The sequence below is a fragment of the Bos taurus genome, chromosome 8, assembly GCF_002263795.3.
Source record: "Bos taurus isolate L1 Dominette 01449 registration number 42190680 breed Hereford chromosome 8, ARS-UCD2.0, whole genome shotgun sequence".
Lineage (NCBI taxonomy): Eukaryota > Metazoa > Chordata > Mammalia > Artiodactyla > Bovidae > Bos > Bos taurus.
In genome coordinates, this window is record NC_037335.1 from 112,043,377 (window position 1) to 112,071,252 (window position 27,876).

General features: G+C 57.2%; 1 protein-coding gene and 1 long non-coding RNA gene across 3 annotated transcripts in view; one reads left to right on the forward strand and one right to left on the reverse strand.

The window, feature by feature from the left end:
• Positions 1 to 27,876, forward strand: part of MYT1L (myelin transcription factor 1 like) — a 421,026-nt gene that overhangs the window by 376,993 nt on the left and 16,157 nt on the right. For both annotated transcript variants that reach the window (XM_024995855.2, NM_001078012.1), the window contains 4 exon segments: positions 8,399 to 8,461; positions 14,230 to 14,313; positions 15,574 to 15,795; positions 26,282 to 26,373. In XM_024995855.2, coding sequence (XP_024851623.1) covers positions 8,399 to 8,461; positions 14,230 to 14,313; positions 15,574 to 15,795; positions 26,282 to 26,373 — 461 coding nt within the window.
• On the reverse strand, positions 16,450 to 18,032 carry LOC112447856 (uncharacterized). Its single transcript, XR_003036144.2, has 3 exons — positions 17,524 to 18,032; positions 16,881 to 17,000; positions 16,450 to 16,660 (listed from the first exon to the last, which is right to left on the reverse strand). It is a non-coding gene; the product is annotated as an uncharacterized lncRNA (long non-coding RNA).

Here is a 27,876-nt window from a genome sequence, read left to right on the forward strand (position 1 = left end):
CCATGCCCTCCATGCAGGAATCACAGAAATGGTTTTCTATTCTCTCCCACTTGTGAGACACCCAGAGGGCCACGAGGGTCAGTAGATCGCAGACAAGAACAAACCACCTTCTGTGTCTTTGAACTTCCCCCAAACGAGGGCTAGACCACACAACAGGGCCGTAGGCTCGGAACTGTTGGTGAGAAGAGGACGTTTACAGAGTCTAGTGGAGCGAAAGAAGCACCACAGGAGAGGCTTCTGCTCTGCTCTCAGCAGCGTGCCGCCCGTGTGACCCTAAACACGGAGCTCACCTGTTTGGATTCACCTTCTTGGCTTTAGACAAGGATATCTGATGAATCTATTTCTAAAAACTTCTGCAAAACTCAGCATCTATGAAACCATTGAAAACTTGACAAAAAAAAGACATGAGACAGGGAAAAGGCAGATTCCATAGAGGAAAGGAGGACATGCCAGAGACTAAGGTGAGAAACCAACCTGGAAAGTGTTCAAAACCCAGACATTTGTGAACAAGAGCCTCGAGCAGGAGGCTAGACGTGGGGCAGAGGGGTGGGGATGGACAGGAAGAGAAAAGACATGAAACATGAGAGTTTGCAGAGAACCCCAGGATTACTCAGGTAGAAGATGGACAAAGAAATCTTTTTAATTTTCTCCTGTTTAGAATAAAAGACACTTTCTCTGAGAAAAGACGGGGGCTTCAAAAAATGAAAGATCCACAATCATGACAAGTATAAAAAATAAGAGAAACAGCAGGAACAGGAACGTAAACAGGAGGCACAGGATTCCAGCGGAAAGGACGGTGTGACTGGTCCCAGTGCCCCTCGCTCCTGGTCCTAGACTGTTCTTTCCTCTGCCCTGGGCAAACTTCCTCCCAAAGGCTTGCTGTGGCCAGCAGTTTAGGAAGTGGACTTGCTTTTAAACGATGTAGCCTCTGTCCTCCGCTGCCTCGAGAGGGACTCTGCACTGCCATGGGCAGAGCAGTGGAGCTGGCTCTGCCAGCCCCTGCCATCCTAGCCACTCCCCTGTTGCTGGGCGTGCATGTGCTCCTGCAGCAGCCACAGCCAGCTGGCCCCATGGCACGTCTGCACCAAAGCCTGTGTCCACCCGGCAGGCGGCACTGCGCCTCGGGTGCCCGTGGGTTCGGGGGGTGGGCATGGCCCGTGCATGCCTGCCTGGAGTGTCCCTGGCATGGTGACCCTCAGCCTCCTCCCCGAGTGCAACCCCACTGACTCTTGGTGTTGAGAAGACGGGCCTGGATGAGCTGGCAGCCCCCTCCCTGCCCCCTCCTAGTCGATGACCTTTGCCCACCATCCGTTCACCAGCCCAGGGTCCACTTCTTACCACTAAAGGCCAGCTGGATGTGGTCACAGATGCTGCCTCACCTGAGAGGCAGGGACGTGGGTGGGAAGCTATGAGGGCAGCAAAGGGCACCCCCCTCCATCCCCCTCCTGCTCCGTGGTCGGTGAGGGTCCCCTCCCAGTGGGCACTCGAGTCCCTAACGCCCGTCTTCCACCCTGTGTAAGTGGTGCGGCCGCCCTAGCGCTCCGTGCAACCGCGGAAGGTGAGTACCCCTGGGCGGCCCTGCCCGCGTCCAGCCCCCAGGCCCAGCATGCCCGTCACAGGCACAGCGAGCGCGGCGGCCCCAGGACGCGGGGACGGCTGGCTGGGGTCAGCGGCGGTTTCTCCAACAGTCACCTTTCTGTATGTTCTTTTTTGCATGGGTCCTCCGCGTCCAATTCCAATTCTGACCGCGGCTGCCGCAGCTCCGGCCTAGCCGCTCCCCTGCTGCTGGACGTGCATGTGCTCCCGCAGCAGTGCCCCAAGGACACGCCCCGTTATTGAGAGGGACGCCAGCACTGCTAGGTAGGTCGGCCACCCTGGACAGGAGCCTGTCCGTGATCACCTGGGGCGCCGGGCAGCGGGCAGCGGCTCAGAGCGGCGCCTGGGGTCCGAGCCAGCGCCCGGCCCGACGGGGAGGCCTGAGAGCAGAGATGCATGATCGGAGGATGCCGGAGAGCATGCAGCATGAACCGTGGGACTGCCGTCGCAGGCCCTGCCCACCCCCACGCTCCCCAGACCACCAGATGCACCCCGAGTGTCCCCCAGGGATGGGCCCAGGAGAGGGCCAGGCCCGGCCCAGCTCCGTCCAGGGCCCTTACGCCCAGTGGTGACAGCCAAGACCTGGGCAGCGCCCACCCTCGAAGGACATCCAGGGCCTGAGTGGGGGATGAGCAGCGGGGGGTCTCACAACACTCGTTAGAGGTTACCCCAGGCTGATGCAGGCGTGTGGGCCTCTAAGTCAGAATTTAAACCCATGAGGACACGCCGTTTACCAACGGGTGGCAGGGTATGCATGCCACCCAGCTGGGCTTTGCAGACTGCAGCTCTGCTGTGGTCAGTGCGTCACTGGGCATCACAGCTCTGGCGAAACCTGCCCCACAGGCCACCACCCGTGCCCACCTGCTGCCCCCTGACCACACTGGGCTGTGGGCAGTCAGCAGCCTGGGGGCCCCTGTAGCCACAGCTTTAAATTTGATCTTCAAGACCACACTTTGCTCTTAGTAACCTGAGGTCTAACCCATTCCAAAACGCTATCTGAATCATCAAAATGAATGTTTTTGGAAAATCGTGTGAAGGGTACTACATTTTATGATTCTTTTTCATTGATTTGTTTGTGTCTGAGTGTAATCTAAAAAGAAAAGTGCTTGGAAGCAAAAGAAAAAAGTGGTTTTGGTTCACATGTCATGTATGAAAGCAAGGCTTTCTCCCAAAGTCTGCTAATACCAGGGCTCGACATGTGTAGACATTCAGGATGCCAGAAGGTCAAGTGTGCAGGATAAAGGTCCTCTCGTGACTTGGGAAGGGCGGAGAACTGGGGATGGGGAACGCTGGGGTGCGTCCTGTGGACAGGCGCAGGCGGAAGGCCAGTCTGCAGACGCCTCCGCCAGGCCTGGGAGGGAAGGGCACCCACTCGCCCCTTCTGCAGGCCAGCAGGGGCCGTGCAGGTGGCATTACAGGGGCCGGGACCCGACCTCGCCGAGCCCCCCGCCCAGGAAGTTGCCTTGGCATCAGGGCTTGTGTCTGCAGTGCTCCTGTGTCTTTTAACAGGAGGCAAGAAGAAGGACGAGGTGAGACGGGGTGTCCAGGCGGGCCCAGGTCGGGTGGGAAGGTGGGACGGTTCCCAGTGAGACGGGCCAGGCGGGGCCTGGGCGGAGAAAGGTCAAAACTTGTCTCCTCCATACCAAATTCAAAAGAAGAGAAAATGACTGGCTGTCACGCAAACTACAAAGGACTCAGAAGATCCTTGCTTTCCGCCCGTTTCAGGAGATAAACCCAGGAAACTGGGGAGAAGAGATGTCTGTTGCTTTTAAGTGACCTGGTTTCTTTCTGTTTGGGGAGAAGATTTCAAAGTCAGTCTATGTCAGCTGTCTGTTTTAAAACACCTTTATTTTGCACTCCTCTGCATTTCTTTATTGTTTCCCATTTATATGCCAAAAAATTCAAAATAAAGATACACATTTTTAGAACCACATCTCTAAGTAAAAAAAAAATGTTTTTGAGTTTTCACATAAATGTTTTTGAATTGAACTTTTCATATAAATGGGACAGATCTTTTATAGAGTTGACATCAATCATTCCAATTACAGTTTACTATTATAGATGAGGCCTAATTTTGCATTTTCGTGATTTCATTTAAAATTGAGAGTATTTAAAACTGAGAGTATTTTGTGTTTTACTTAACAAATGCCCCTGGTAGGATGGGTGTGAAAGCAAGGGACAAACAAGGGCTTTTATGATGGGGGACACATGTACACCCATGGCTGACTCATGTCAATGTATGGCAAAAACCACCACAATATTGTAAAGTAATTAGCCTCCAATTAAAATAAATAGATAATTTTTTTTTTTTAAATAAAAAGGGCTGTTACAGAAGCACGCCACGAAATTCTTCAAAAATCTCCTGGAACCTGAGTCTAACTTTGACGCTGTCATCCCATGGGTCCAGTGAGCGTCTCTCTGCCTGCTTTGCTGCCGCTGTCAGAGCCGAGGCCTGTCTGCAGTCTGACCTCACAGGGTGGCTCACAGGCGAGGTGAGGCCCAAGGACAGGTCAGAGCTGCCGGCAGGGCTTTCGCCTTTACTTATAAGATTTTTAAAACTAAGTAACCGGTTTTATCAAGATGAGAGACCTGAGTATCCTGAGGACGCTGTCCCTGCGGACCGGCCCTGGGGAGGTGGCGCAGCAGACGCTGGGCGGACTGGCCACACGGCCCTGCGTGGCTCCTGCCTCCCGCCAGCGAGGGCGCCTCCCTCGCTCAGGGGCTGCAGAGAGACTGGCCGGCTCTGGGTCCTCACCCGCATCACTTCCGGTGGCCTTGATCCCTGAGAACAGGCATCTGAGGCTGCGCTGGACGCCTGCCTGGCCATCCGCTGCCCCTGTCGAGGGGCCGATGAGACAGCTCCCTGCCTGAGCCCAGGGTGGGCGGCTGCACAGACTCAGGGCCCGTCACTGACGGGGCCCTCCTGTCGCGGAGAAGATGCCCTACTTTAAATGTCTCACTCAACAGAACTACTTATCAAGCCCTCGAATTTCTTTACAGAAGAGAGAGAGGATAAACAACAACAAATACAAAAGAGAGAGGATGACGGGACAAGAGGAGATGCTTTAAAGATGTCCATCGGAGTAATTAAGTGACACAGCACAGCTTCAGTCAACAGATTAAACCACTTCTTTTCCCGCTACACCCTGCGTCAGGGTCCCAGGAGGAAAGTCACAGCAAGGGGTGACATGTCTGCAGAGGATGAATCAGAGGCAAGGTGAGGAGGCTGCCTCTGCCCCGTTTGTGATGTGCGGATCAGAGGATTCTCCTGATACAGGCCGTGACGCGTGGAGAGGACCTCTCCTGTGCTGGTGGGACTACCGACCCAGGGAGGCGTGAGCTGCAGTGGCCCTTCTGGGGCCGGATGGTCGAGAGGAAGTCAGAGTACTCAGGCCTTACGCCTTAGATTCACAAAAGCCACAGAAACCTCTTCTGTCCCTACTGAGATAGGCTAGTTCCAGGAAATCCAGGAGTTTGTGAGTGGTCCTGATTTTTTTCTTAAGACTTTTGCCTGAATTTTGCAAAACATAAACGTGGTTGAAAGATTTTATTATGATTTTTCCATATACCTTCTTAAATGTCTACACAGGACCAATTTCTTCAGCCAGATAATAATATGAACTACCCCGAATTACTTTCTCTTGATGTGGATTAAATCCCAAGGCAATTCAAGATCACAGATAAGGCAGAGGATCACGAATGTTTCCGTTGGGAACAGAGAGTGTAGGATTATGCGTTCGTATCTCCTGCCTCAGAGTGTTTTACCCAGGGTACCTTTGGACTGGAGAGAAAAAAATGAAGAAGCTAGTATTTTATTTATCAGAAACTTACAGCTCTAACCACAGGCCTGTAAAACAGACCTGGTGGAGCGTCGGTGACAACTGGCCGGACGCAGGGAGGACCTCTGGCTGGGGTGGCCTCACCCAGGTGCCGGAGCACCAGCCTTGCGGGGAGTTTCCATAGAAACCCAGTCGCGCTCTGCTGCCGTTTCCAAAGCCAAGCTGTGCGGCACAAGCAGCCCGCCGATTCCATCCTCTGGGGTGTGGGTGGTCCCACACGGCCTTCCTTCGCGGAGGAAACGCGCCCCTCCCGGCGGCAGAAGCCCATCGAGCTTCTGTGCGTTGATCGTGCAGCAGCCTGAGCTGCTGCCACCGGAGCTGATCCGCTGAAAAGCAGAGACGCCTTTTGTTACACGAATGGCCGCTTACCCATTCACCAACTTCAGAAAACAGTGTATTTTTAAACGCTGGGATGTATTAAAGCGAGGAAATCTGTATGCGAATCTCAGAGTTTGTAAAAGCCTTAAAGTCTTGAGCAGTAACACAAAAATGAGCTCCGCAGCGCTGTTAGAGAAAGAATAATGAGTCCCCACCCCGGACTGCCTCCTGCAGCTCAGAAGCTCTCCCTAAAGAAGAAAACGGCAAACCACCGCCCTGCGGAGAACCAGGGCGGGCTGTTTCTGGGGTGGGTGACCGTGAGTGTGAATTCGCAGCCCCCACCGGCCCGTCTTCTTCCCCCGGTGAGGGTGTGACCGCGGAGGGCTTAGCTTCTCCACATTCGCACAGCCCACAGCAGCAGGCCAGGTACTAGATCTCATCTACCTAACTTGAAACCCTGAAAATAAAACAACAAATCTTTCCAGAAAGCCAGGCCGCTTTCTGGAAATGTTTTTTTCTTTTTTGACACTGTGACAGCTCTGAAAATGACCCAAGTCAACATTTTCTTTGCTTTCATGGTGACAAAGGGTGTTTTAAATACATCTTTTTTTTTCAAATGACACTTTCATAAATGGTTTAAATGCACAAAAACGACTCCAAACTCCTCTTTTTTATAATTAGTAAAGATCTCGTTTTCGCTTGCAGTCTTGCTTGTGACGCCTCGATTAAACTGGAGCAGCGTGTGTCAACCTCCTCTGCCTCTACCAGAAACAGTCATTAAAAATTTCTACTTGTGCTTAACTGAGTATATTTTAAATGAATTTACACTGAGCTTAGGAAGAGTTGAAGGGTTTCTTTGCCCACAAAGCAAGGCCACGTGTACATGATTGGCTGGCAGGAGACGTTCCTGTTTCTTGATACGTTTTCAAAACAGAGCCGTGCATGGAGAGCTGCTTTTCTTAGGATGATTTTTACTGCTTCAAAATGTCCTCCCTCTGGGGTTGGGGAGGTCTCTCCACATGACGTGCCATTTGGGAAATCAGCTAGTTAAGTTCAGTCACTCACATTATTGATCGAATAGTCTTGTGATCAGACTTGAAGTTCATGCACAGCTGTTACTCTAGTGACAGTCAGGTCTACAGTCTGATCCGGGTGTTGCTTTTGATGAAAGTACAGCATCCTTCGGCCTCCGACTCCAGTTTTTACACCCTGACTCCACTTACACACGTCGATGACATCTCCTCGATGTTTGCCTTCCCCGCAGTGCAGGCGGTAAATTAAACTTTCGTCCTTCAGAGGACACACCAGCCCTACGCTCGAGTTCGGTGACTGTGCTCCTTTCCCCAGGACTAGATGAGAATTAGGCAGTTCCTAAACATCAACAACGGACTGGACATCTAAGTGTCAAGATATGACATTCGCACCCCTGGACTCAGCCGGGTCTGTGTGGGCCCGTCACACACGCCCTGACACGCTCACTGACCTTGAGAAGGTCTGTAAGCAAGTAATTTGCTGGCCTTGGCCCAACAGCCAATACCCAGGTGTCTTTCAGAGCGGAGAGCAAGCTGAAATCACCCAGAAAGCATTTACACTTATTGACTGTTTTATATTCGTGATCTGTATCCCTGCCAGGGATTCAGATGCTCACTGAGTGTGGATGTTGGCACAGGGCCCCCTCCAAGAGTCCCTCCTGGGCAGTAACACCGTTATCATTTCATCCTTGCTTCTTGAGAGCTAACATTTAGTAAAAAGAAAAGATATGTTTCCCTCTTTTGGCCTTTATTCTCACCCTCCTGGCGGGTACAAATGCAGCTGATGTAGCTGGAGCCAAAGCGTCTTTGCAGGACGGCTGGTTCCCGCGATGGTGGATTCAAGGCAGTCCTCGGAGGCAGGACTCAGGGAACTCTCTTCACACACAGCGTCTGCCACGGGCGCAGCTCTGATGTGGCAGAGAGACTGCAGGGAGCTCCCGGGAAGGTTTAAGCACGGGCCCCTAGGCGTCCGGACCCTCTCATGATCTCAGTTGACTTGACCTGCGGACCAAGAGACCTTGGTGCCAAAGCAGAGCTCCCTGAGTGCCCACGGAGGGTCTGAAAGACCCCTGGTCCCACTCCCTGGCCTGGCACGGGGGTACCTGCACCAGGCCCCGCAGTCGATCAGGGGCAGGGCTGGGAGGGGTCAGCGTGGCCAGGCCCCTGTAACGTGTGGTTTTGAGTTTAGACACAGACCAGTCTCGGGCCAGTGTGTGTGCCTGTTCATGTAAAAATTCTCACATCATGTGTGGAAGGTGCAGCAACTCGCCAGCTGTGACTGGCCCACCAAGCTTGAATAAGAGACGGGGCGGGCACGTGGGGCGTATGGAGGTGGGGAGACTGCAGGCTGAATATCTGGGGACCAAGGTGCTTCCCCAGGACCTCCGGCCCCCGGGAGCGCCGCCGTGCGCAGAGGGAGGCGGGGTCTGGCCGAGCCCGGAGGAGACGGGGATGGGGCTACTCCGTGCACCCGGGGACCCTCCAGCTCTGGCCCGCCTCCTTCACCGAGGGAGGCTCAGCATTTAAGAGACTCAGAAACTAGATGCATAAGGAAGCTACTTGTTCGGGAGATTGAAGCTTTCCAGTGACCCCCGTGTGTGTCTGTGATTGCAGGTGCCCCACGCCTGGCTGCGACGGCTCCGGGCACATCACGGGCAACTACGCTTCCCACCGCAGGTACGTGCCTCGGGCTCGAGACCCCACCCCCGCCATGCCCTCTCAACTCAGGCTCCACACATGCTCAGGTGGCTCCATCAGGGAGCTGAGGGTCTAGAGACCCTCGACCACAAAGCAGGCTGGCCCCAGCCAGTGGCACCCTCACTCAGAACACCGGCTCTCGGGCCCACAGGCCCCTCGGACGCCCCCGTCCCCCCGGCAGTGGTGCCACCAGCTCCATCTGCAGGAATCCTTTCTCAAGTCATGCAGGAGCACGCCCTTCTAAATTGACAAAGGATGAGAAGAAGAGCCAGGATATTATAAGCTCCCTGAGAACAGCCACTGAGAGGCAAGCTTGCTAATCCCACTGAGAGCTGATCTCCTAAATATTGAGATTAGAGCCACAAAGCTGTTTGGTTATTATAAGCAGGGATCAGCAGAGCTGAGCACACAGAAACGCTTGACCTCACAAATCCGGGCCCGCCTGTCCCGGAAGGCAGGGACTTCTAAGGGCAGCGTGGAGATTCCATCGTCCAAGACGATGGGGACTCCAGGCCGCTCGCACGCCCTAAGCAGTTTATGAACCTCCGTTCTATACCAGGAGCCTCCCAGGTGGCCAGGGTAAAGAGTCTGCCTGCAATGCCCGAGACACAGATTTGATCCCTGGGTCAGGAAGATCCCCTGGAGAAGGAAATGGCCACCCACTCCAGTATTCTTGCCTGGAGAATCCCATGGACAGAGGAGCCTGGAGGGCTGCAGTTCGTGGGGTCCCAAAGAGTCAGATATGACCTGGCAACTAAACCATGACAGCAGCAGTCCCACGGCAGGCCCTGTGTTAGGAGCGCAGGGACAGAGACTTTCAATACAACGTCTGCGCAAAGAAGGGTGTAGACCCCGAGGCCCTGAGCAAGAATGCCTTGTCGAGTGCATTCAGGATCAACAAGCCCGGTCAGGACAAGAGCCGGTCTGAACAGAGACCCTTGTAATACAGAGTCTCCCACGAAGGGCGCAGAGCGGCCTCTAACAGATGAACAGGCAGCAACACAGCTGTCAGCCTACCATTCTCCGAGATCAGATTATAGATTGGGCAGCGGATGAGCCCTTCAGTTTCCCCCATGAAAACTGAAGGGAAAGGACAGAGAAGAGACAGAGAGGGAGGAGTCAGGAGAGTTGGGGGTCACCCTGAGGCCCGTCGGATGCAAACCAGCAGACTGGGCCATGGGGGGCAGGGTGCGGCCACGCCATGTGGCTGCAAAGCCCCCGGGACCAGGTCCCGGGGCTCCGGTCAGGGCCGCCCCCCGCTGGCTGGCTGGGCTTGGCTCAGGGACACAGCTCGCCGGGGAGGCTCTTTCCTCGTTAGGGTCCTGCTGCAAGTTGCATGCTTCTGTGTCCACTTCCCATCCATTTGAGAGCATCCTTTAAACAGCGCGGATCTGGGGACTCAGGCGTTAGGAAGCCCCACTAAGAACCGAATGACGGCCAGACTTCACACTCGCTCGACGGAAACACCTCAGTCTCTGTCTGGGGCTGTCCGCCTGGCACTGTGGACGTTTGGGGTCTGACCCTCCTTTGCCCTGGGACCGCCCCGTGCACCGTCGGGTGTGGGAAGCAGTGCTAGCCCACCCACTCGTTGCCGTGGCACCCCCTCCCCATTCCTGACGACCGGGCGTCTCCAAACACACCGGACGTTCCCGGGGCCACTGCCACGCACCTCAGGGTCCAGAGGAGTCTTGCCGGGTTTACCAGGCCGCCCAGAGCCAGCTGCTGCATCATGAATGCAGAGCAGAGTGAATACCTCCAGAAGGGATCTCCACAGCAGCCTCACTGCTTTAGGGAACATGAAGTGAAATCAGATCAAGCTCAAGTTCAATATCTAAGCCAAGCACACTCTGCACTACTCTTGATTTTAAGTTAGACTGTATCTCAGCCCTCACGAGGCCACAGCTCCCAGTACCGAGCAACGCCTGCAAACTAAAAGCGAACCTTTCCTGGTCATTTCATGTCCACCTGTCTGCTTTTCTACTTTTTTTCTTTTTGGTTTGGCATGACGTAAATTTATTCAATTTAATTTTAAACATGTGTATGCGTTCACTTACATTTTAGAACAGGGTTAGTTAGTATAGTGTAAACTTGTGAGTAAAATGTAATTAAAGCTTGACTTGAAGCCCTTCTCTAGGGCTGGAGTTAACAGTACCAGGACTAGTCCACAGAGCTGAGAAGTAAATTTGACTGGGTTTTCAGCCACTTGCGGGCTATACACAGCCCTGCGGGGTGGCATGTTCCACAGCGTTGTTCATCGGAGAAATTCACTCCGTGTGTGCAAGTCAGAGCGGGCTCGAGCCCTTGGCTGGGAGGAGGGGCCCGCGTGACAGCTCCTGTGCACACTGGGCGCCAGAGAGAGACAGAGGCCCAGTGACCCTCAGAGGTCACAAGTACACGTAGAAACACGCCTTTCGGGGCGTCCCTGGGGGCTCAGCTGGTAAAGAATCCGCCTGCAATGTGGGAGACTTGAGTTCGATTCCTGGGTTGGGAAGATCCCCTGAAGAAGGGAAAGGCTACCCGCTCCAGTATTTTGGCCGGGAGAATTCCACGGACTGTATAGTCTATGGGGTCGCAAAGAGTCGGACACGACTGAGCGACTGTCACATCCTGGGAACATGAGGTGGTGTTCCCTACTTGCAAACCTCGGGGAAATTCCTACCAGGGAGCAGACCCTCACTCAGCCTTATTCTAAACCCTGCCAAGATTCCAGCCTGGCACAGGCACCTCAGAGATACGGCGGATTCGGTGGATCCGGGCCACTGACTCGAACGCTGTGAACACACTCACCATCATCTGAGCCTTCAGCGAGCTGTAGTTATTTTGTAGTATCAAAGATCACAGGGCAGCACAACAGATGTAACAATAATGGAAAAGCTTAAAATATTGCGAGAGTTTTTAAAAATATGACACAGAGACATGAAGTGAGAGATGCTATTGGCAAAATGGAGCCTGTAGACTTGTTAGACTCAGATCGACCGCAACCTTCGACTCGTGAAACATGCAAGGTCCGCAAAGCACACCGCGAAGAGATGTGCGTGCCTCTCCCTGGGCTCCAGGGAGGAGAGGACTGACCCTCGGGCCCTCCAATGCCCCCACCAGAGGCAGGTGAGGTGCTGGGCTCCAGGGAGGAGAGGACTGACCCTCAGGCTCCCCGACGCCCCCACCAGAGGCAGGTCGTCTGCTTTCGGACATCACCTCTCCCCAGGGCTGTGTCCTGGACGCTGCCCCGGGAACCAGGAAATGTGCCCCCCGCCATCCTCAGAGCACCCTGAGCAGCGGGAGGATCGTGTCTGTCTCCACTGGAGGAAACAGGCTCTGAGTGCTTAGCTGTAGGAAGCAGGACTTGGCTGAGAGGCCACCGCCGATGTCCCGGCTGGTCGTGGACGGACCGCCCCTGGACGGCCTGAGACGCTCCCTCAGGGAGAGGCAGGGCCGCCCTCCCGCCCGACACAGGCTGTGACTCTCGTTGCAGTTAGGATGGTGGTGTGACTTGCTGTCTCTCTAGCACTTCTGAAGCTTTCTTAAGCTTACTGTAATCAATAGTATTGACCGTCTCTGATGTCCTATCAAAAAAACACAACCCATCATCAGAAGCTCTGTCTCCTCTGATGTCGGCAGAGAGACCTCGCTCTGCAGACGGAGGAGCTCAGGCCACGTCCCAAGTGTCCAGTCTTCAAACCACAGCCACGAGAGCCCTTTCTTCAGTTCTCCGGCAAAGGCGCTGTTTCCAGGCACCGCCTTCTTTCCCTGACCCTGCTCCAGGCTGGCTCCTTTCGGCCGTCTCCAGATGCGCCGGCACAGCAACGTCTCTGGGAGGTCCTCCCCGCAGGCTCCCCAACACCACCCCCCCCACCCAGGACTACAGTCTCGTGGCCCGGAGCACGCGCAGCAGGAGCCTGAGTCCCCGGGACCCTCCCGCCTGGGCAGCGGCACCCTGCAGGCTCCAGGCTGTCCACCAGGACGGCGCTGCAGGAACCCATCCCTGGACCCTCCCATCTGTGCCGAGAGCATTTCCATGAATCGCTGCACTCTCCTCCAGGGCTGCTCTGACCCTCGGGGTGTGAACACAGGGCACAGGGCCCCTGCAGCCCGCGAGGGCTGGTCCTGGTTCCCAGGCACCTTCGATCCGCTCTTTCACAATAAGGACACAACCTGCCCTCCCTGGGGACGGGGGAAGCACGGGGCCGAGATGCGTCACTTGGTCCCCTGAGCTTGGGGAGACCAAGCTAGAGCCCCATGTCCTCCCTGCCCCGAGGTGGACGTGTCCCCCAGTCCCGGGGAGGCGGGGGAACCAGCCTGAGGAAGCGCAGACACCAGCAGGAAAGAGAGCCCCCTTCCAGGCTCCCCGGTACCAGCACAGATCAGGACTGGCAGCCTTCTGGGGGGCACTGGCCCCATCCAGAGGCTCTCACGTGGGCCACAAAGCTCTGCATGCAGACGGCCACACGCACAGCTTCTCAGGGCAAGGGCCAGCATGCAGGACCGTCACTCAGACAGAGCAGCGCCCCTTCCTGCCCATAGGCTGGCCTCGCTGGGCCTGGCAGAGCCTCGGAGAAACTTGCCGAGCCTGGGAGAGCCTGGGAGAGCTGGCTGTGGGCTCTCCCGCCTTGGACGTGATGCCAGGATCCCAGTCCAGCCCCTGTGTCAGAGCCAGGTTTTCCTCGGAGTCAGAGTCACGTCCAGACTGAGCTCCCTGCGGCACCACTTGCTCTGCTTTGGTTCTGTTCCAGTTTCTCTTCACTCCCAGCCCCTTCTCGGCAGCGGGGGCCCAGAGCCATGCCTCCCCCTGAAGTTCAGGGTGGAGGAGGGAAGGCAGGACAAGAGGGAGGCAGGCAGGACAGGCCGACACCGCTCAGCCCCAGGGCGCAGGTCTGGGCTTCAGACCAACCTCTGCCAGGAGGTGCGGCTTCCCAGAGAGGAGCCAGGCAGCTGCACAAGCGCGGGACACGGCTAGGGAGACGGAAGTGATGGGGTGAGGGGCTGAGGACCAGCGTGCTCGGGGGACGCAGCCCCGACAAAGTCAGGACGAGGGTCAGAGCGGCACGCCCGCCCAGACCCCGCCGGGCCCCGCTGCCAGCCCCCTGGGCAGCTCCAGAGACCGCCCGGGGCCCGGTTCTCTGGTTCCTCACAAAGATTCCCTGTCATTCTATATAATTTCACACTGAAAAGCCTGGTATTAGCTACTGCTGAACAGGAAAGAAAAATCATATAGACATTCCAGCTGGAAAATTTCCTTTAGATAATGGGAGCTGTTCGTTCTCCAAATTCCAAAATTAAATAAAATCAGCTTGGTCAGTCTGCACCGCGTCTTCCAAAGGTGCCACAGGAAGTCGTACATCAGGTGAATGGGGCCGGACGGCAGGCGCACACCCCTCCCAGGTTCGGGGGCTCTGTGATGCGTCTGCAGGCACGGCTGCAGAAAGGAAGAGGGGCCTGTGTGTCTCCGCACTGTAGCCCCGCTGTTCTGAGAACACCCCACCGCCACAAGCCAGTCCCGCCTCTCCTGGGGCTCTGGACCGCACAGGAGCCAGTTCCCCCCACCAGGCTCTGGGTGCCCTTCTGGGAGACCTGCAGTGTCTGAAGCCCCCAAGGTTCTCTTGCGCCCGAATGGGCCCTCCCCCGGGACTTTGTCTTCACTCCAAGGAGCACCAGTTTCCAGAGGAAATTGGGTCAAAGCACCATCAACGGTGAAAGGAGCTTGAGGGTAAAGGTGCAGGCCCAGCTTCTGAAGTCACCTGTCTCCTTAGCCTTTCAGGTTGCCCGAGAGCCAAGAAGAGCGGCATCAGGATAGCACAGAGCAAAGAGGACAAGGAGGACCAGGAGCCCATCAGGTGCGCGGGCCGGGGGCAGGGCTGGGGGCTGCCGGCTGGGGCAGGTCAGGCTCGGAGCGGCTGGACGAGGGCGAGGTCACAGCTTTGAGAGCAGAACCACGCACAGCACCCTCCGAGTGACAGACGAGGTGACAGCCGAATGTCCATCCGTCTGGGGTGTACAACCGGTTACAAGGAACGTCCCTCTACCACTCACGGGGAGAAAGAGTTAATTTACTGGGTGTATTTGCATACATACTGAGCATATTTACATACACTGTCAGATTCATGAGCGAGTACGACGTTATTAACCACAACACCCAGCATACGGCTAAGTCTCCCGCTTATGCAAGTCATTCCGCTGTCCGTCCTCTGCTTCTTGCTAAGGAGGATGGAGATCATCAGGGGTACAAGACCAGCACCCCACCCTCTCCCTGCAGGCAATGGCCCTGAACCTCTTCCCAGTGAGCCTCAAAAACCTGTGATATAGGTCCAATGCCACTTTCCTGAAATTTTAATCTCACTCAGTGTCTTTGGAGAAAAGTTTTGATGAAAACAAACCAAAAAATTAAAGTAAAAACGTGCCTGTGGTTTGGCTGTAAGTCCCGGCGCTTCACATAACCCGTGACAGAGAGGTTTCAGAAGCACTGCTTGATTAGGCTGTTGCTGAACTTTAGCTCCAGTTGGTGAGCTTCCCATTTATTACAAAAATAAAAAAGTGCTCCTGGAGTACCTTGTAACTAAACCACCTCTGCTGCTCACACCCCTGTCTGGCTGGAGGGGAATCCTGTGGTCTAGAAAACACGGCCAAACAAATAGGTGTTCTCCAGCTCCTGAGAAGAATAGGAGCTGAGAAGCTGAGAACAGGTTTATAAAATAATCATTAAAAAAGAATCCCAAAGTCAATTTCCCATTGAGTTTGCACATCTCCTGCCGAAGGCTGAGACCCTGTCTCAAAGCGGTGCCTCTCAGACAGGCACCCGCACCCCAGCTGCTCCAACAAACGAGTTCTCTTCCTCCCGCGGTGTGGGCATCCCTCCCCAAGCCGGGACGCTCTACTCCAGGAAAGCTTCTTGGACCTTCCCTGGACCAGTTTCCCGGAGGGTGAACTACCTCACGTCTCCACTAGGTGGTGCCTTTGAGTGGTTTTGTTTTGTTTTAATCCCACCGGAACCGGAGTAGAAGATGCTGGGTTTTCCCTCATGTTAGGTTACTTTGACTTGGCTGCGGGGCGCCCGGGCACCTGGGGGCGAGACAGTCACGTGCCCCCTCTGCCCCCAGGTGCCCGGTGCCCGGGTGTGATGGCCAGGGCCACATCACCGGCAAGTACGCCTCGCACCGCAGCGCGTCCGGGTGTCCGCTGGCGGCCAAGAGGCAGAAGGACGGCTACCTCAACGGCTCCCAGTTCTCCTGGAAGTCGGTCAAGACGGAGGGCATGTCCTGCCCCACGCCCGGCTGCGACGGCTCGGGGCACGTCAGCGGCAGCTTCCTCACCCACCGCAGGTGAGTGCACCTGCCCCCCTGCGTGCCAGCGTGGGGGAGCGAGGACTTGCGAACCCACACCAGCTCACAGCATGCCGAGGCGCGGGGAAGGAAGAAGCAAATTTAGACCCATTTTGCAGAGCACACACTTGTCCCACCACATCAGTGTATACGGAGAGGCTTCCCAATGCCTTTGATTGGGATCCACAGAAACAGGTTGTCATTTTACACATGCACACACACTCACAAGAGTATCTGTGGGTTTAATTATTCGTTTTGGCTGAATATGGCCAACAGATCCCACTCAAGGACAAGGTGGCACGTGGTTACAGGAGCCTCATCAGATACATCAGAAAACCTCCAAAAAATCCAGTCACCCCCCCCCCCGATTATTATTTGCTTAATTTTGAAATATATGTATATACAATTACATTGACTCAGAAGAAGAGGCAAGTGGCCCCCCGTAGGCATCAGGATGAATGACTGATGCGGACACATCTCAGCCACCCCCAGCTTTCTGGGAGCGAGGCGGGAGACACAGCACCTCACATATGACATAAACCCACGGGGTCTCATGAACTCTCTAACCTCAAACCCCGGGCACTTCACCTCCATCTGCAAAACCACATCAAACACAGAATAAGCCAAAAGGAATGATGCGGCAATGAGCCTTAACGTTCTTTAGGAAGTTTGGTTTTTATTGTAAAGAAGTTCCTGCTCAGGTAGAAACTCAGGGGCCAAAAGAGACAGATGAGTGTCTTTCCCTGACTCTCCCCAAGGCGGGGTGGGGAGTCCCCTCATCTCCCTTCAGAAAGCGCCCTTGAACAGAGAGGCTTGCATCCAAAGACACAGAGGCCCCCGACCCGCAGCACACACTGGCTTCTTCCTTTGGGCAGAAACAGATCACAGTGCTCATGGCTGTGTGCGTGGGGTGGGGCCAGCCCTGCACCCGGACACCCGGCCAGGCTGGCCACAGCAGGCACTTGGCAGGACAAACGTCTCACTCTGCTCAGAGCTGCCCTCCCTGCCAGCGGGAGGGCTTGGCCTGCGCCCCCAAACTCCACTCTAGACGGGGTGCTACCCGAGAGAACTCCCTCTGCTGGTACCTGTGCACCCTTGTTCCAGGGCGTCTTCAGGACACAGTCCCAGAGGCGGAAATGCTAGTTTTCACGTGTTGATAGGAAGTACCAAAGTGTCCTCCAAAAAGTGCCTGCTTCCTTCAGTCTCTGGCAATCAAAAACATTTAAAAAAATTTTAAGTCCTGCCTACGTGACCTATGGGTAAGGGTCACAGATAAGCCATAATCAGACACAGATGGGAGCAAGCTGCACTTCTCTGATGACATGTAAGCACTGGGGTACCTGGAGAAGGGCATGGCAACCCACTTCAGTGTCCCTGCCTGGAGAACCCCATGGACAGAGGGGCCTGGCAGGCTACAGTCCATGGGGCGGCAAAGAGCTGGACACGACTGAGCGACTTAACTCACACACACACTCTCGGGTACCAGAAACATCACCTGAGGACATGAATGTAACTGCTCCTCGTGCTGTTTCCAAGCCTCTGACTGAACTGTTGCCCGAGAATCACAAGAGTGACCTTCGCGGGGAGCCACCCAGCAGCGTGCACCCCTCACAGGCTGGTCACTCAGCGCCCCCTTGGGGCCTGTGGGCGGACCCGGGCCCCTGACTCTGAGGCGCTCCCACCCGGCGGGACCCTGGGCCCCTCCGCGCACCCCCAACGCCTGCTTACCCTCCGGCTTGACACTCAGGTTCCCGGACCCAGCAATCGCATAAAGACGCCCCGGCTCTCCTGGTCTCTACCCTTCCCGCTCTCTTTCCCCCTAACCGACACTCCTCCGCACTGTGTCTGGCCAGGCGGGGGCTTCCCCCGTCTTGGAGCGGGAGGGAATCTAGGGGCAGGTCTAGTGAAGACAGACCCGTGACTGTGCTTCCGCAGAATCTCTCCGTCCAGAATCCCCGTGATGCACCCTCGGGTCTGCAGACAGCTCACCCAGGGCGCCGAGGGGGTGCCAGGAGGAGACCCTGAGTCCAGGGCAGGAACCCTCAGCCCACCCGGTCTAGCAGCGGGGGCAGAGCTGTGTTCCGGCGGCTCCACAGTAAGACAGAGCCGGGGGGCGGAGCCACTGAGGGAGGAGCCTGTGGGAGGCTGCTCCACGGTGGGCGGGGCCCTGCCTGTGGTGGGCGGAGCCGAAGGGGCGGAGCCTCAGTATCCGAGGCTGCTCCACGGTGGGCGGGGCCCTGCCTGTGGTGGGCGGAGCCGAAGGGGCGGAGCCTCAGTATCCGAGGCTGCTCCACAGTGGGCGGGGCCCTGCCTGTTGTGGGCGGGGCCGCGCGGAGATTTTAATACTTCATTTCTCTGTGACGCTCACTCAGCGGTCTGACCCGCTACCTCTGCCCCCTCTGAGGAGGGAAGGGACGTGCATGCTGCGTGGAGAGTGGCGGGAACCCCCAGGTGGCAGGTGGCGGGCGTCCTCCTTCTGGGTATAAATGTGTCTTGGGGGACAGGGTGCAGGGGGTTAGGGGGTGAACAGGACCCTGGGAGAGCTGACCTGCACTTTTTCAATTATGGTAAAAAGCACACAACATGACATTTACCGTCCTACCCACTCTTAAGTGTCCCGTTCGCGAGCGATAAGTAGAGTCTCACTGTTGTGCAGGCACGTTCACCCCCAGAGCCCTCACCTCCAGAGGGAAACCCTGTGCCCACTGAACGCACTCTCCCAGCCCCGCTGGCCCCTGGCACCGCCGTCTAGCGGGTCGGACTCTCTGGTCCTCAGCTAGGGGGAATCACAGGCTGTCTGTCCCATGAGCCTTTATCTCCATCAGCACAGCTCCCGGGTCCCGCCACACTGTAGCCAGCATCAGGCCACCTTCCTGTTGAAGGCTGAGTCGTGTCCTGTTGCATGCTGGCCTGCACCTTTCAGCTGTTGAACAAGTTTTCATTTGTTTCATTGTATAGATGGAATGTTGTTCCCTGGTGGTGTGAGAACCGCAACCCTGGCTGGCACCCAGCTGAGGCACAAACACGGGCTTAGCAGAGGGTCCTGATGCCTCCCCCCGTGAAGTCCTTGGGCCCGGCCAACTGTCTGGAACCCACTGACGGTTCCTCAGACTTTGAGGCCTGGGTGTGGACAAGCATCCCAGAAAGACACAGGTAGTGGCTTGAGATTCAAGCTGTTTATACAGCCCACATGCCACAAGAGCAAAGCAGCTTTTAGAGTCAGAAGAGTAGACAAAGACAGAAATTCCTGTTTGGTGCTTTCTTCCCTCCAAGCCATGACCACCCAGTGAGATGATGAAGGGCCACTTTCTCAGGGGCCGTAGATGAAAGGGGGGCACCTGCCCTGGCTTCCGGTCCCAGGACGCCCACTTGCCCTGCTTTCCTCTTCAGGGGAGTGACCACACCAACACACCCTCTGCGTGCCCATGCCCCCATCTGCTGTGAAATCGTTTCCATTCATGTCTTCCCTATAAGGATGCGGAGGGCCTCCTCCTACCCCCTTTCTCCTCAGCAGAGCTTCTGTGAAGCTCTAGGAAGTGCTCACTCCATCGTTAGGACTGGCTGAGTCAAGGCAGCTGAGTTAGGCAGCTGAGATGAGGAACAAGACCTGGGAGTAGGTGTAGCCTCTCAGGAGCAAGGGAGGGCGTTCTTGGAAGGGGCAGCTGGAAGTGAGCTTTATCTGAAGGAAAGAAACCAGGCAATGGAAAGAGTTAAAGGCACAGGGCAGTCGCAGGGACTTGATGGACCGGATCCTGAGATGCAGACTGACCAAGGCACCAGGATCTCACCAGACACGTGACGAGGTGGTGCCTGGAGTGGTTCTGGGTCAGATTCCAGGATCAGGGTCAGAGGTGTCAGGGGAAGGGCTGGAGAGAGGACACTCTGGCAGGGTCTCACCTGCCTCCGGGGGGTGGGGGCAATGGCTCAGCTGACTGGAAAGGCCCCCCAGCCTGAGTGGGGGTGTCAGGACTACGCAAACTGTGGAGCCTCCCATGCAGGAGAGACAGAGGCCGTGAGGGAGGGGCTGGGGAGGGTTCTGTGCCTGTGGATCCACTGCTGTGTGTGAAATGGCCGCACTGTGCACTCACCTCAGTCTCATTCCACTTGACGTAGAATAGAAGATTCTCTAATCCTAATGAATAAATAAGTAAGTGACTTTAGAAGTAAGTCGTCCCTCACTGGGCTTCATCTAAATAATTTTTTAAAAAATTACCTCCCAGACCCTCTTAAACTTCTTCCCACCTGGACCACATGACCTAATTTATTTGTTTTCAGTTCCTCTACAATCCTTTATGGAGAAGGAAATGGCAACCCACTCCAGTATTCTTGCCTGGAGAATCCCATCGACGGAGGAGCTTGGTGGGCTACAGTCCACAGGTCGCAAAGAGTTGGGCGCAACTGAGCGACTTCACTTTCACTTTCACAGTCCTTTATAAATGCACAGATCACCTTTTTTAGGATATTTATTGTGTTTGATGTTTCCCAAGAGAATTGTGGTAAAAATGTCACCATAGTGAGTGACTTCTATGAGTTACTTTTGTAATCAACCTTCTCCTTTAACGTAAATGTGAGCTGGATACGCAGCCTTAACAACCACTCCAAACACTGGAGGTTCCTTTCTTGCTCACAGGACAGAACAAGATGAGGGGACACCAGAGAAGGGCTCAGTCACCTTCAGCACCTTCTTCAAGGGTGGTCTTCATTCCACAGCCCAAGACGGAGAGAATGCGAAGGATCCCCCTGGGAGTCAGGGAACACAGATTACTTCCTTCTTACCCCATGGGTGGAACCTGGTCCATAGGATGCTGGGAAATGTAGTCTGCATGGGATGCTGGGAAATGCAGTCCACTTGGGATGCTTGTGAGTCCAAGAAGACAGCCTTTATGCACCTGCCTTTCTGTGATGTGGAAAAGCCGTAGTTTTTGTTTTTTGTTTTTTTACCAAAATTTATGTCAACAAGCAGCCACAGCTCCCTGAGGTCTGCATAGTTCCATTTCAGAGATGCCAGTAAGGAGAAAGCTGGACAACCAAGGAGTGTCTGGGCACACTGTCCGTGCACCACCAGCATCTCAGTCTGTCTGTCTGTATTTCTGCAAGACCAAGGCCAAGGCTGCCATAGGGCAGGTACGAAAGAAGCCTGGTGCCATGGGATGGACCCCAGGGAGAGGGAGTGAAGAGGGCAGACCTCTTCCCACCCAGCCATCCCACCAGGAGGAGCGCCCACCACCCTTGGCCTCGGCGGATGGGTCGCTGTCTGCCCAGGAGCATGGAGGTGGGCTCCCTCTCAGGTTGAGACCATGGCCACCCTTGCCCAAACCCCACGTGTGGACAGGGGACACTGAAGCAGCCCCAGGGTTCCTGGCTAGAGACTGGCTGGAGGTAAATCTGGACTTCACAGCATTGCAGCCCTGGCGTGCTGGTCTGGCCACAGGCCAGCCCTGCACCCGCTCCTACTGGGCTCTTGTCCAGCCCCTGGACACTTGCCTCTCCCCAGGGCCATCATGCACCCCTTCCCACCTTCTCCGAACCTCGGCTCCCACTGTCTCCTGGCAGCGGGGTGGAGGGAACAGAAGGCGTGGCAGGGCCTCCAGCCCAGCTGGTAGTTTTCTGTTTGAGGGAATGATGTTGGAATCATGGCAGCTCACTTACGAGAGGAGACTCCTCCATTCTGGATTCTCTGAGATCTGCAGGAGGTGAGGAGGGCGGAGGGTCCCAGGCCTCTGGAGGAGAAGATGCTGCAGGCGTGAAGATCATCTCCCTGGAGCAGACCCTGTGCTGACTCACCGTGATTGCGGTACTCCTCTGGGGGAACCAGCCAGGCCCCCGTTTCACTCTGTAATCAGAGTCTTCCTCCTTGGGAGGAGAGAAGGAAGCCAACAGGCCCTGTTCTCTGGGGCAGGCCTCACACTGGCCACCTCGGCCCATCCCCTGTCCACCCACCTTGCACTGACTGCTGCCCCTGCAAGCTCCTCAGATGTATGAACTCTTTTACTCCAACCTCCACATTTCAGTACTTGCGAGAAAGCACTAAGAAGGGAAAAACTCAGATCCAACATCTGTTCCAAACCGCGAATCCCACAGGGCCGGTGAATGTTAGCTGCTGGGTCACAGCGCCGGCCTCCTGGGCCTGAGACCACATGGGCTGGGGGCAGGCTCCTGGGGAGATGCCACCATGCTTGATGTTTTCAGACTTTCTCCTCCTGAAGCGTGTGCATGTCCATCCATCCGCTGCTGCTCCGTTTGCAGGTCCGGGGTCACTGGATGTGCGAGGCTACTCGGCCCATGGCTGATGCTCGGTTACCACGATGCAAGAGCCGAGGCTCCCCAGTGCTTGGTTGAGTCAATGCAGGCCCACATGTGCGCAGCACACGGGTGGGGGCTCCCACCTGGGACGGCGCAGGGCCGAGCAGCACCCAGGGTGCCCTGCAGGCCCCATCCGAACCCCAGTTCCCTTGCTGAGCTCCGTGGCCCTGGGTCCTTCAGGCTCACCCTCTGCTGCCCTCAGCACCTGCCTGCTGGGTCCTCACTCTGGGAAGGCACCCTGAGCAGCCCTCGTGGGCAGCCAGGGGCCCAGCTGGGTGAGGACACGCCCAGCCACACTTGTCACCTCCTGCCAGGAGCCCAGGCCCCGTGTCCCCACTCCTGCAGCACCTCTGCCCTACATCCTCAGTGTCGGGGGCCCCCTGCACTCTCACCTGCTCCCCGAGATGTGCCCCTGAACTCATGGCAAGAAAAAACCACACTCACAGAACAGTTATGCTCATATCTAAAAACAGAAATAGTATAGGAAAATGGGAAATGTGGATGAGGAGCCCAGAACTGATGAACAGATACGATGGTGTCAGTTTCCTACGCTGCCTGACACACACCACGACCTGTGTTTCGGTGTTGAACAGAGTTTGTCCTCTTGGTGTCAGAGGTCAGAGGTCACAACATGGGTGGGCTGCGGGTGGGGAGGGCAGTTTGGGGCGCCGCCTTGTCTCTGCCCTTTGTCACATGTCCTTCCTCTGTGTCCGGGTCCAAACACCCCTCTTTTCCCTCATGAGGTCACAGGACAAGCCCCCCAGCCCTCCAGCACCACGTCACCTTGACTCAAGGGTGCCTCACAGGCCAGTTTCCCACTGGGTCCTGTCAGTTCTGGACTCAGGGCATCAGCGTCCTCTGGGGACACGACCATCCACAGCGATGATTTATACCGGATGAGCTTACGGGAGACAAGCATCCAGACCTCCCTGCAGGGGCAGCAGCCACACTTTCATAAACAAACATCACTTGCCCACACCAGCGGGGCACTTGCCCAAGAGAAGAGCGCCAGAGCCCCTTCGTGAGCAGTATGGTCCCCACACTGCCAGGGAAAGCATGCCTGATCCCCCAAAGGCCATCCCTGTGGGTGGTCTGACTCCACACCTGCCCTCAGGCCCCACAGCAACTCCGGGCAAACAGTGGGTCAGAACGGCATGATAATAGCAGTCCTCTCCAGGAGGGTGTGCAAGCCCCTCAATTCCCCGTCCTTGGAGAGAAGACCCCAGCAATCCTGTTATACCTGCTGCCCAGGCCCCTAGACCCTCACAAACAGCTGATTCCCCCGTGATGCCATCAAAATGCACGTGGGGAGGGGCACCAAGCCAGGGAAACACTGTGATTGCGGAGCCTGCCACTCTCCCCTCTTGCCCACAGCCCCCTGCTAATTAACGCCCGTGACCGGGACACCCCAACTGCCCCGAGGCCCTGGTGTCTGGGTGCAGAGCCTGCTGCTCCAACACTGCCCTCTCTCCAAGGCTCAGGGCACACATTTGGCACCAAATGGTTTGGGAGAAACTCAAGAATATTTGGGGGAAAAAACTCCAGATCTGCATCATGGACTGGGAAAGGACCGCAGGACAGCCCTTTACACTGAAACGGGAGCAGATCAGACAAGTAAGGGGAGGCAGGGATTCTCTGGGGGTCAGAGGACAACCTGTGCCCCGACACCAGCCTTGAGGTCCCAGGAAGCCAATGCAAAGCCGGCTGCTCAGCGGGTGTGGCGCGCGCCCTTGTCAGCGCCGGCCCCTCGGCCCCTCGTGTCTGCCTGCCGCGCTGCACTCCCCGCCCTCAATCACACAGGTAGCACAGCCCCAGAGTCACCTCGTGAAGGCGGCGTTAGCGTGGGAGTCCGTGTGCTGTACAGGGAGGTGTGGGGTCCTTATGAGGACTTTAGCAGCAATGGTGAAATCACAAGCAAGGTGCCAGAACTGCAAACCTGCGTTTCCTGGGACAGAGACTGCGTCGGGGCCTTTCGCCAGGCCAGGGCCCGTGGTTCCCAATTCCCAGCCACTCTGGGCCGTGAGCAAACCTTGGAGCAATACAACCCCACTGCCCTGTGTCTCTCTAACCACCGCCCCACCCTGGGAATTTCATGGCGATGTCCTCCTGAAGGGAATGCGTCTGGTGGGCGGGGGTGGGCTGGGCTGGGGGTTGTTGTTCTGTTGCTCAGTCATGTCCGGGTTCTTTGCGACCCTGCAGACTGCAGCACAGTGGGGGCGAGTCCTGATAAAACGCCGGGCTCCCCACCCCCACGCCCTCCATCCCTTCTGAAGCCCTGGCAGTGTTTGCCTAGAGCCCTTCCTGGAGTTCCTGCTGGAGCCGCAGCCAGTCTGGGGCCCAAGTGCGGGCCCTGGGGCAGAGACCAGTTAACTCCTTGCTGCTGGGAATCTGGATCCTGGACCTTTCTGGGCCCCTCCAGGAGAAGTCTGGCTTTCATCAGCGACGTCTCCTTAAGGGCTGCTGGGTCTCCCCCCGCCAGGACTCCACCCGCATCGCACTGAGACCCCCAGAGTCAGTCCGCAGTAGGACTCCATCCCCATCGGACTGAGACCCCCAGAGTCTCCCCAGCAGGACCCGCCGCGTGGACTTGAGATCCCTGGACCAGCTGGGACCCTGGCATCTGGTGAGGTTGGCGCGAGTGGCCGCTAGATGGCACTGCGCCCTCGCTGGGGACCCAGCCACCCAACACCCAAGCTGAGGCTGCCTACCCAGGGCACTTCCAAATTTGAGCCGCGCTGGGATGCAGTCACAGGATCGGAATGGGGCAGCACAGAGCGGGCTTGCATGCACAAAACACGTCCATCTCTGGGCCTCTGTCTCCTAATTTAGTTCCCAGCTCCGGCTGCAGGGCGCCGTTAGTTTGTCACTTCCGGGCAGTGGCTCAGTTAACTGGAAACTAGGAGAAACCACTGCAGACTGAAATCGGATTGTGACGCTCTGCGTGGGTCCAGGAATCCCTGTGTGAGACTGTTTGCAGGTCATCCTGCGGCTGGGCACCATCCACCTGCTGACAGATGCCTGGGGACACCGCAGCCCTCCCTGGCTTCCGTGTGGCTGGGCCGCCTCCGTTCTGTCCACCCTCGCTCTGTCCATCGCTCCCTCTGCGCTCAGTGTTCGGGTGGGAGGGTCGTCGTGGACGGTCACCCTCAGCGCACAGCTTTCAATTCACGAGCGTCCTGGAGCCCCGGGGACATGCTGGCCTCCGATCAACGGGCCTGGGGCTGATGGTCCCAGGGGTGCAAACAGGAAGCAACCTGTTTGTCCTGCTGCCCCTTCCCCTGTGGATCTAGAAGCTTCCTGAGCGAGTCTGGGGCCCAGCGAGGTTCCTGGAGAAGCAGCGGGCGGGGCAGTCACCCAGCCTCCGTGGGGAGAACCCTGCACAGTCATCAGAGACAAGCGTCCCCTCGAACCCACAACTGGGACTTGCTTATTGTACGAAGACGCATCCCCCCACCAAACACCTGCCGAAAGCACATTGGGAAAGTGTTAGAGAAGGCGTCAGAGGAGACGTTTCGGAAGCTCACGGAGCCGAGGCAGACGTGTTGCCTAGCGACTCTGTGCTCTGCCTCTGGGTGGGGCGGCCCTCAGCATGGACCCAGAAAATGAGAAACAGGGAGAGGCGTCCTGCAGAGACACAGTTCGGGCCCGGGGCCCAGCCCAGGGTGCAGAGTACACAGGGGACCTGGGCACGTGTGTGAGGACACAGCCAGGCGTCAGACCCCGATGGTCAGGGAGCGCACAGGTGTTTACACCTCGTGGCTGGGAGGCGGGCCCTGGGTTTCTCCCAGTACCTGTGGGGAGGGCACCTGCTGAGTCAGCATGAGTCTGGGGGCGCCTCACTCCACCTTTCACTTCAGTACGTTTTGCAACCAACGCTTGTGCGGGTTTGAGACTTTCTGTAAGGAAGTTTTTAAAGAAGGGGGTTCCTCCGTAAGCGTCCCGAAAACCCTCAAAGGCGGACACGGCCTGAAGGGGCTGGTCTGCCTCCCCGGAGCCTGGTGGCCAGACCTCGGCCCAGCCATGCCGCGGCCCTGGGCTCCAGGCCAGCCCGAGCTTCGTGGTCCCCACCACGCCTGCCCGCGTCCTGGCTGGTGACCCCTCTGCCAGGCAGGGCCCCGGGCCACTCTCCCTGCCGCTGGGATCCCCAGCGCGTGACTCACGCCGTCTCCTGTCTCGCCCCCAGCTTGTCGGGATGCCCGCGGGCCACGTCCGCCATGAAGAAGGCAAAACTGTCGGGAGAGCAGATGCTGACCATCCGGCAGCGGGCCAGCAACGGTAACGGCCCCCCCCCGCCCCGCCTCCCCCATCCTCCCGCCCCGGCCCCTCGTGCAAGGGGGTCTCCGGTCACTCCCGCCTGTCCAGAGCCAGTCCATGGGGGGTGGCCTCCCAGGGAGCCGAGTCAGGGGTCCCCCGGCCACATGCAGCCCGCCCCCACCCCACTGTCCTCTGGGGCCTATCCTTGCGCCTGTCTGTCCATCCACACAGCCCTCCTGCAGATGCTGTCCTGCAGGGGCACAGAAGTGCCGGCGGGAAGCCCCGGGCGCGTGCCAGGGCACCAGTCCAGTCCCGGTCTGTCCTCGTGGCCCCCAGATTCCACAGCAGTGGACTCGCCTGCAGAACACTCAAGGCTGTGTTCTGACCCCCAGTCAGCCCTCCGGGTGCTTCCAGGCCCCTGGGGTGCGGGCGCGGGCGGGTTGGGGGGAGCCCCCGGTCAGTTTCTTGGGGGGCTCCGTCTCGGCCTCCTCCTACAGGGGGTCCCTAACCAGGGCCCTCTTCCCACACGGCCCCTGCTGCTGTGTTTTTCCAGCTTGTGTGTTGTCCTGTTGGAGACTTCACGGTTTAAGAGGCACCAGGCAGGGCTGTGGTGCCATCTGGGGTCCTGGGTGTGAGGCTGCGACGGGCCCTGGGGAGAAAGCGTGCGAGACCAGCTCCGTCTTAGGGCTGCAGGCGAGAGGCCAGTGTTACTGGACCAGCACGTGCGTTAAACAAGGACATGTCTCTAACAAACACACGGACGGACGCGCGGACCACAGCCAAGTTGCCAAGGCTCGAGGAGGGTGACCTCGTGTGTCCCTGGGAGGGGCAGTCCTTGGTCACCGGGGCAGTGTCTGTGTGTGTCCCCGGGAGGGGCAGTCCTCAGTCACCGGGGCAGTGTCTGTGTGTGTCCCCGGGAGGGGCAGTCCTCAGTCACCGGGGCAGTGTCTGTGTGTGTCCCTGGGCGCCAAGGTTCTATGCTCATTGGTGAACGGAGCTCAGCGCAACTGTGATCGGGAGTCAGCAAAGTGACCCGAGAGAGCCTCCCCTTCCAGACCCCTCGGGGGGACTCTGGGGAGCGGGGCTCGGGCAGAGAAGGTTTTCTATGAAAGTTATGGATCCAGGCTCTGGGCAAGGTGCCTCCCTGACTCTGTGTCCCCAAAGGCGCGGTCACCCCGGTCTAGAGGCCTGGGCGCATCACAGGAGCCCAGATCCTCCTCCCCCACTTCCTGGGCTGGGGTCCAGGCAGACCAGGATCCGGCCCTGCCGCGTGCTGGCCTGATGGGGCTGGGAGCCCTAGCCACCATCTGGAAGCTGCCGTCGCTCACTGGACATTCATTTTTGGTCCTGAGGATGGCTCAAGGGGCGCAGAGACAACGGTCCTCAACATGGGCCCCGTCACCCACCAGGAAGGCAGCCAGGGCCACGACGCCTCACCTGAAGTCCTGGTCCCACGAGCCCCACGTCTGTTCAAGTCAGCTGGGGGCTCAAGACGCAGGACCAGTTGGACAGAAGCCTTCAGAC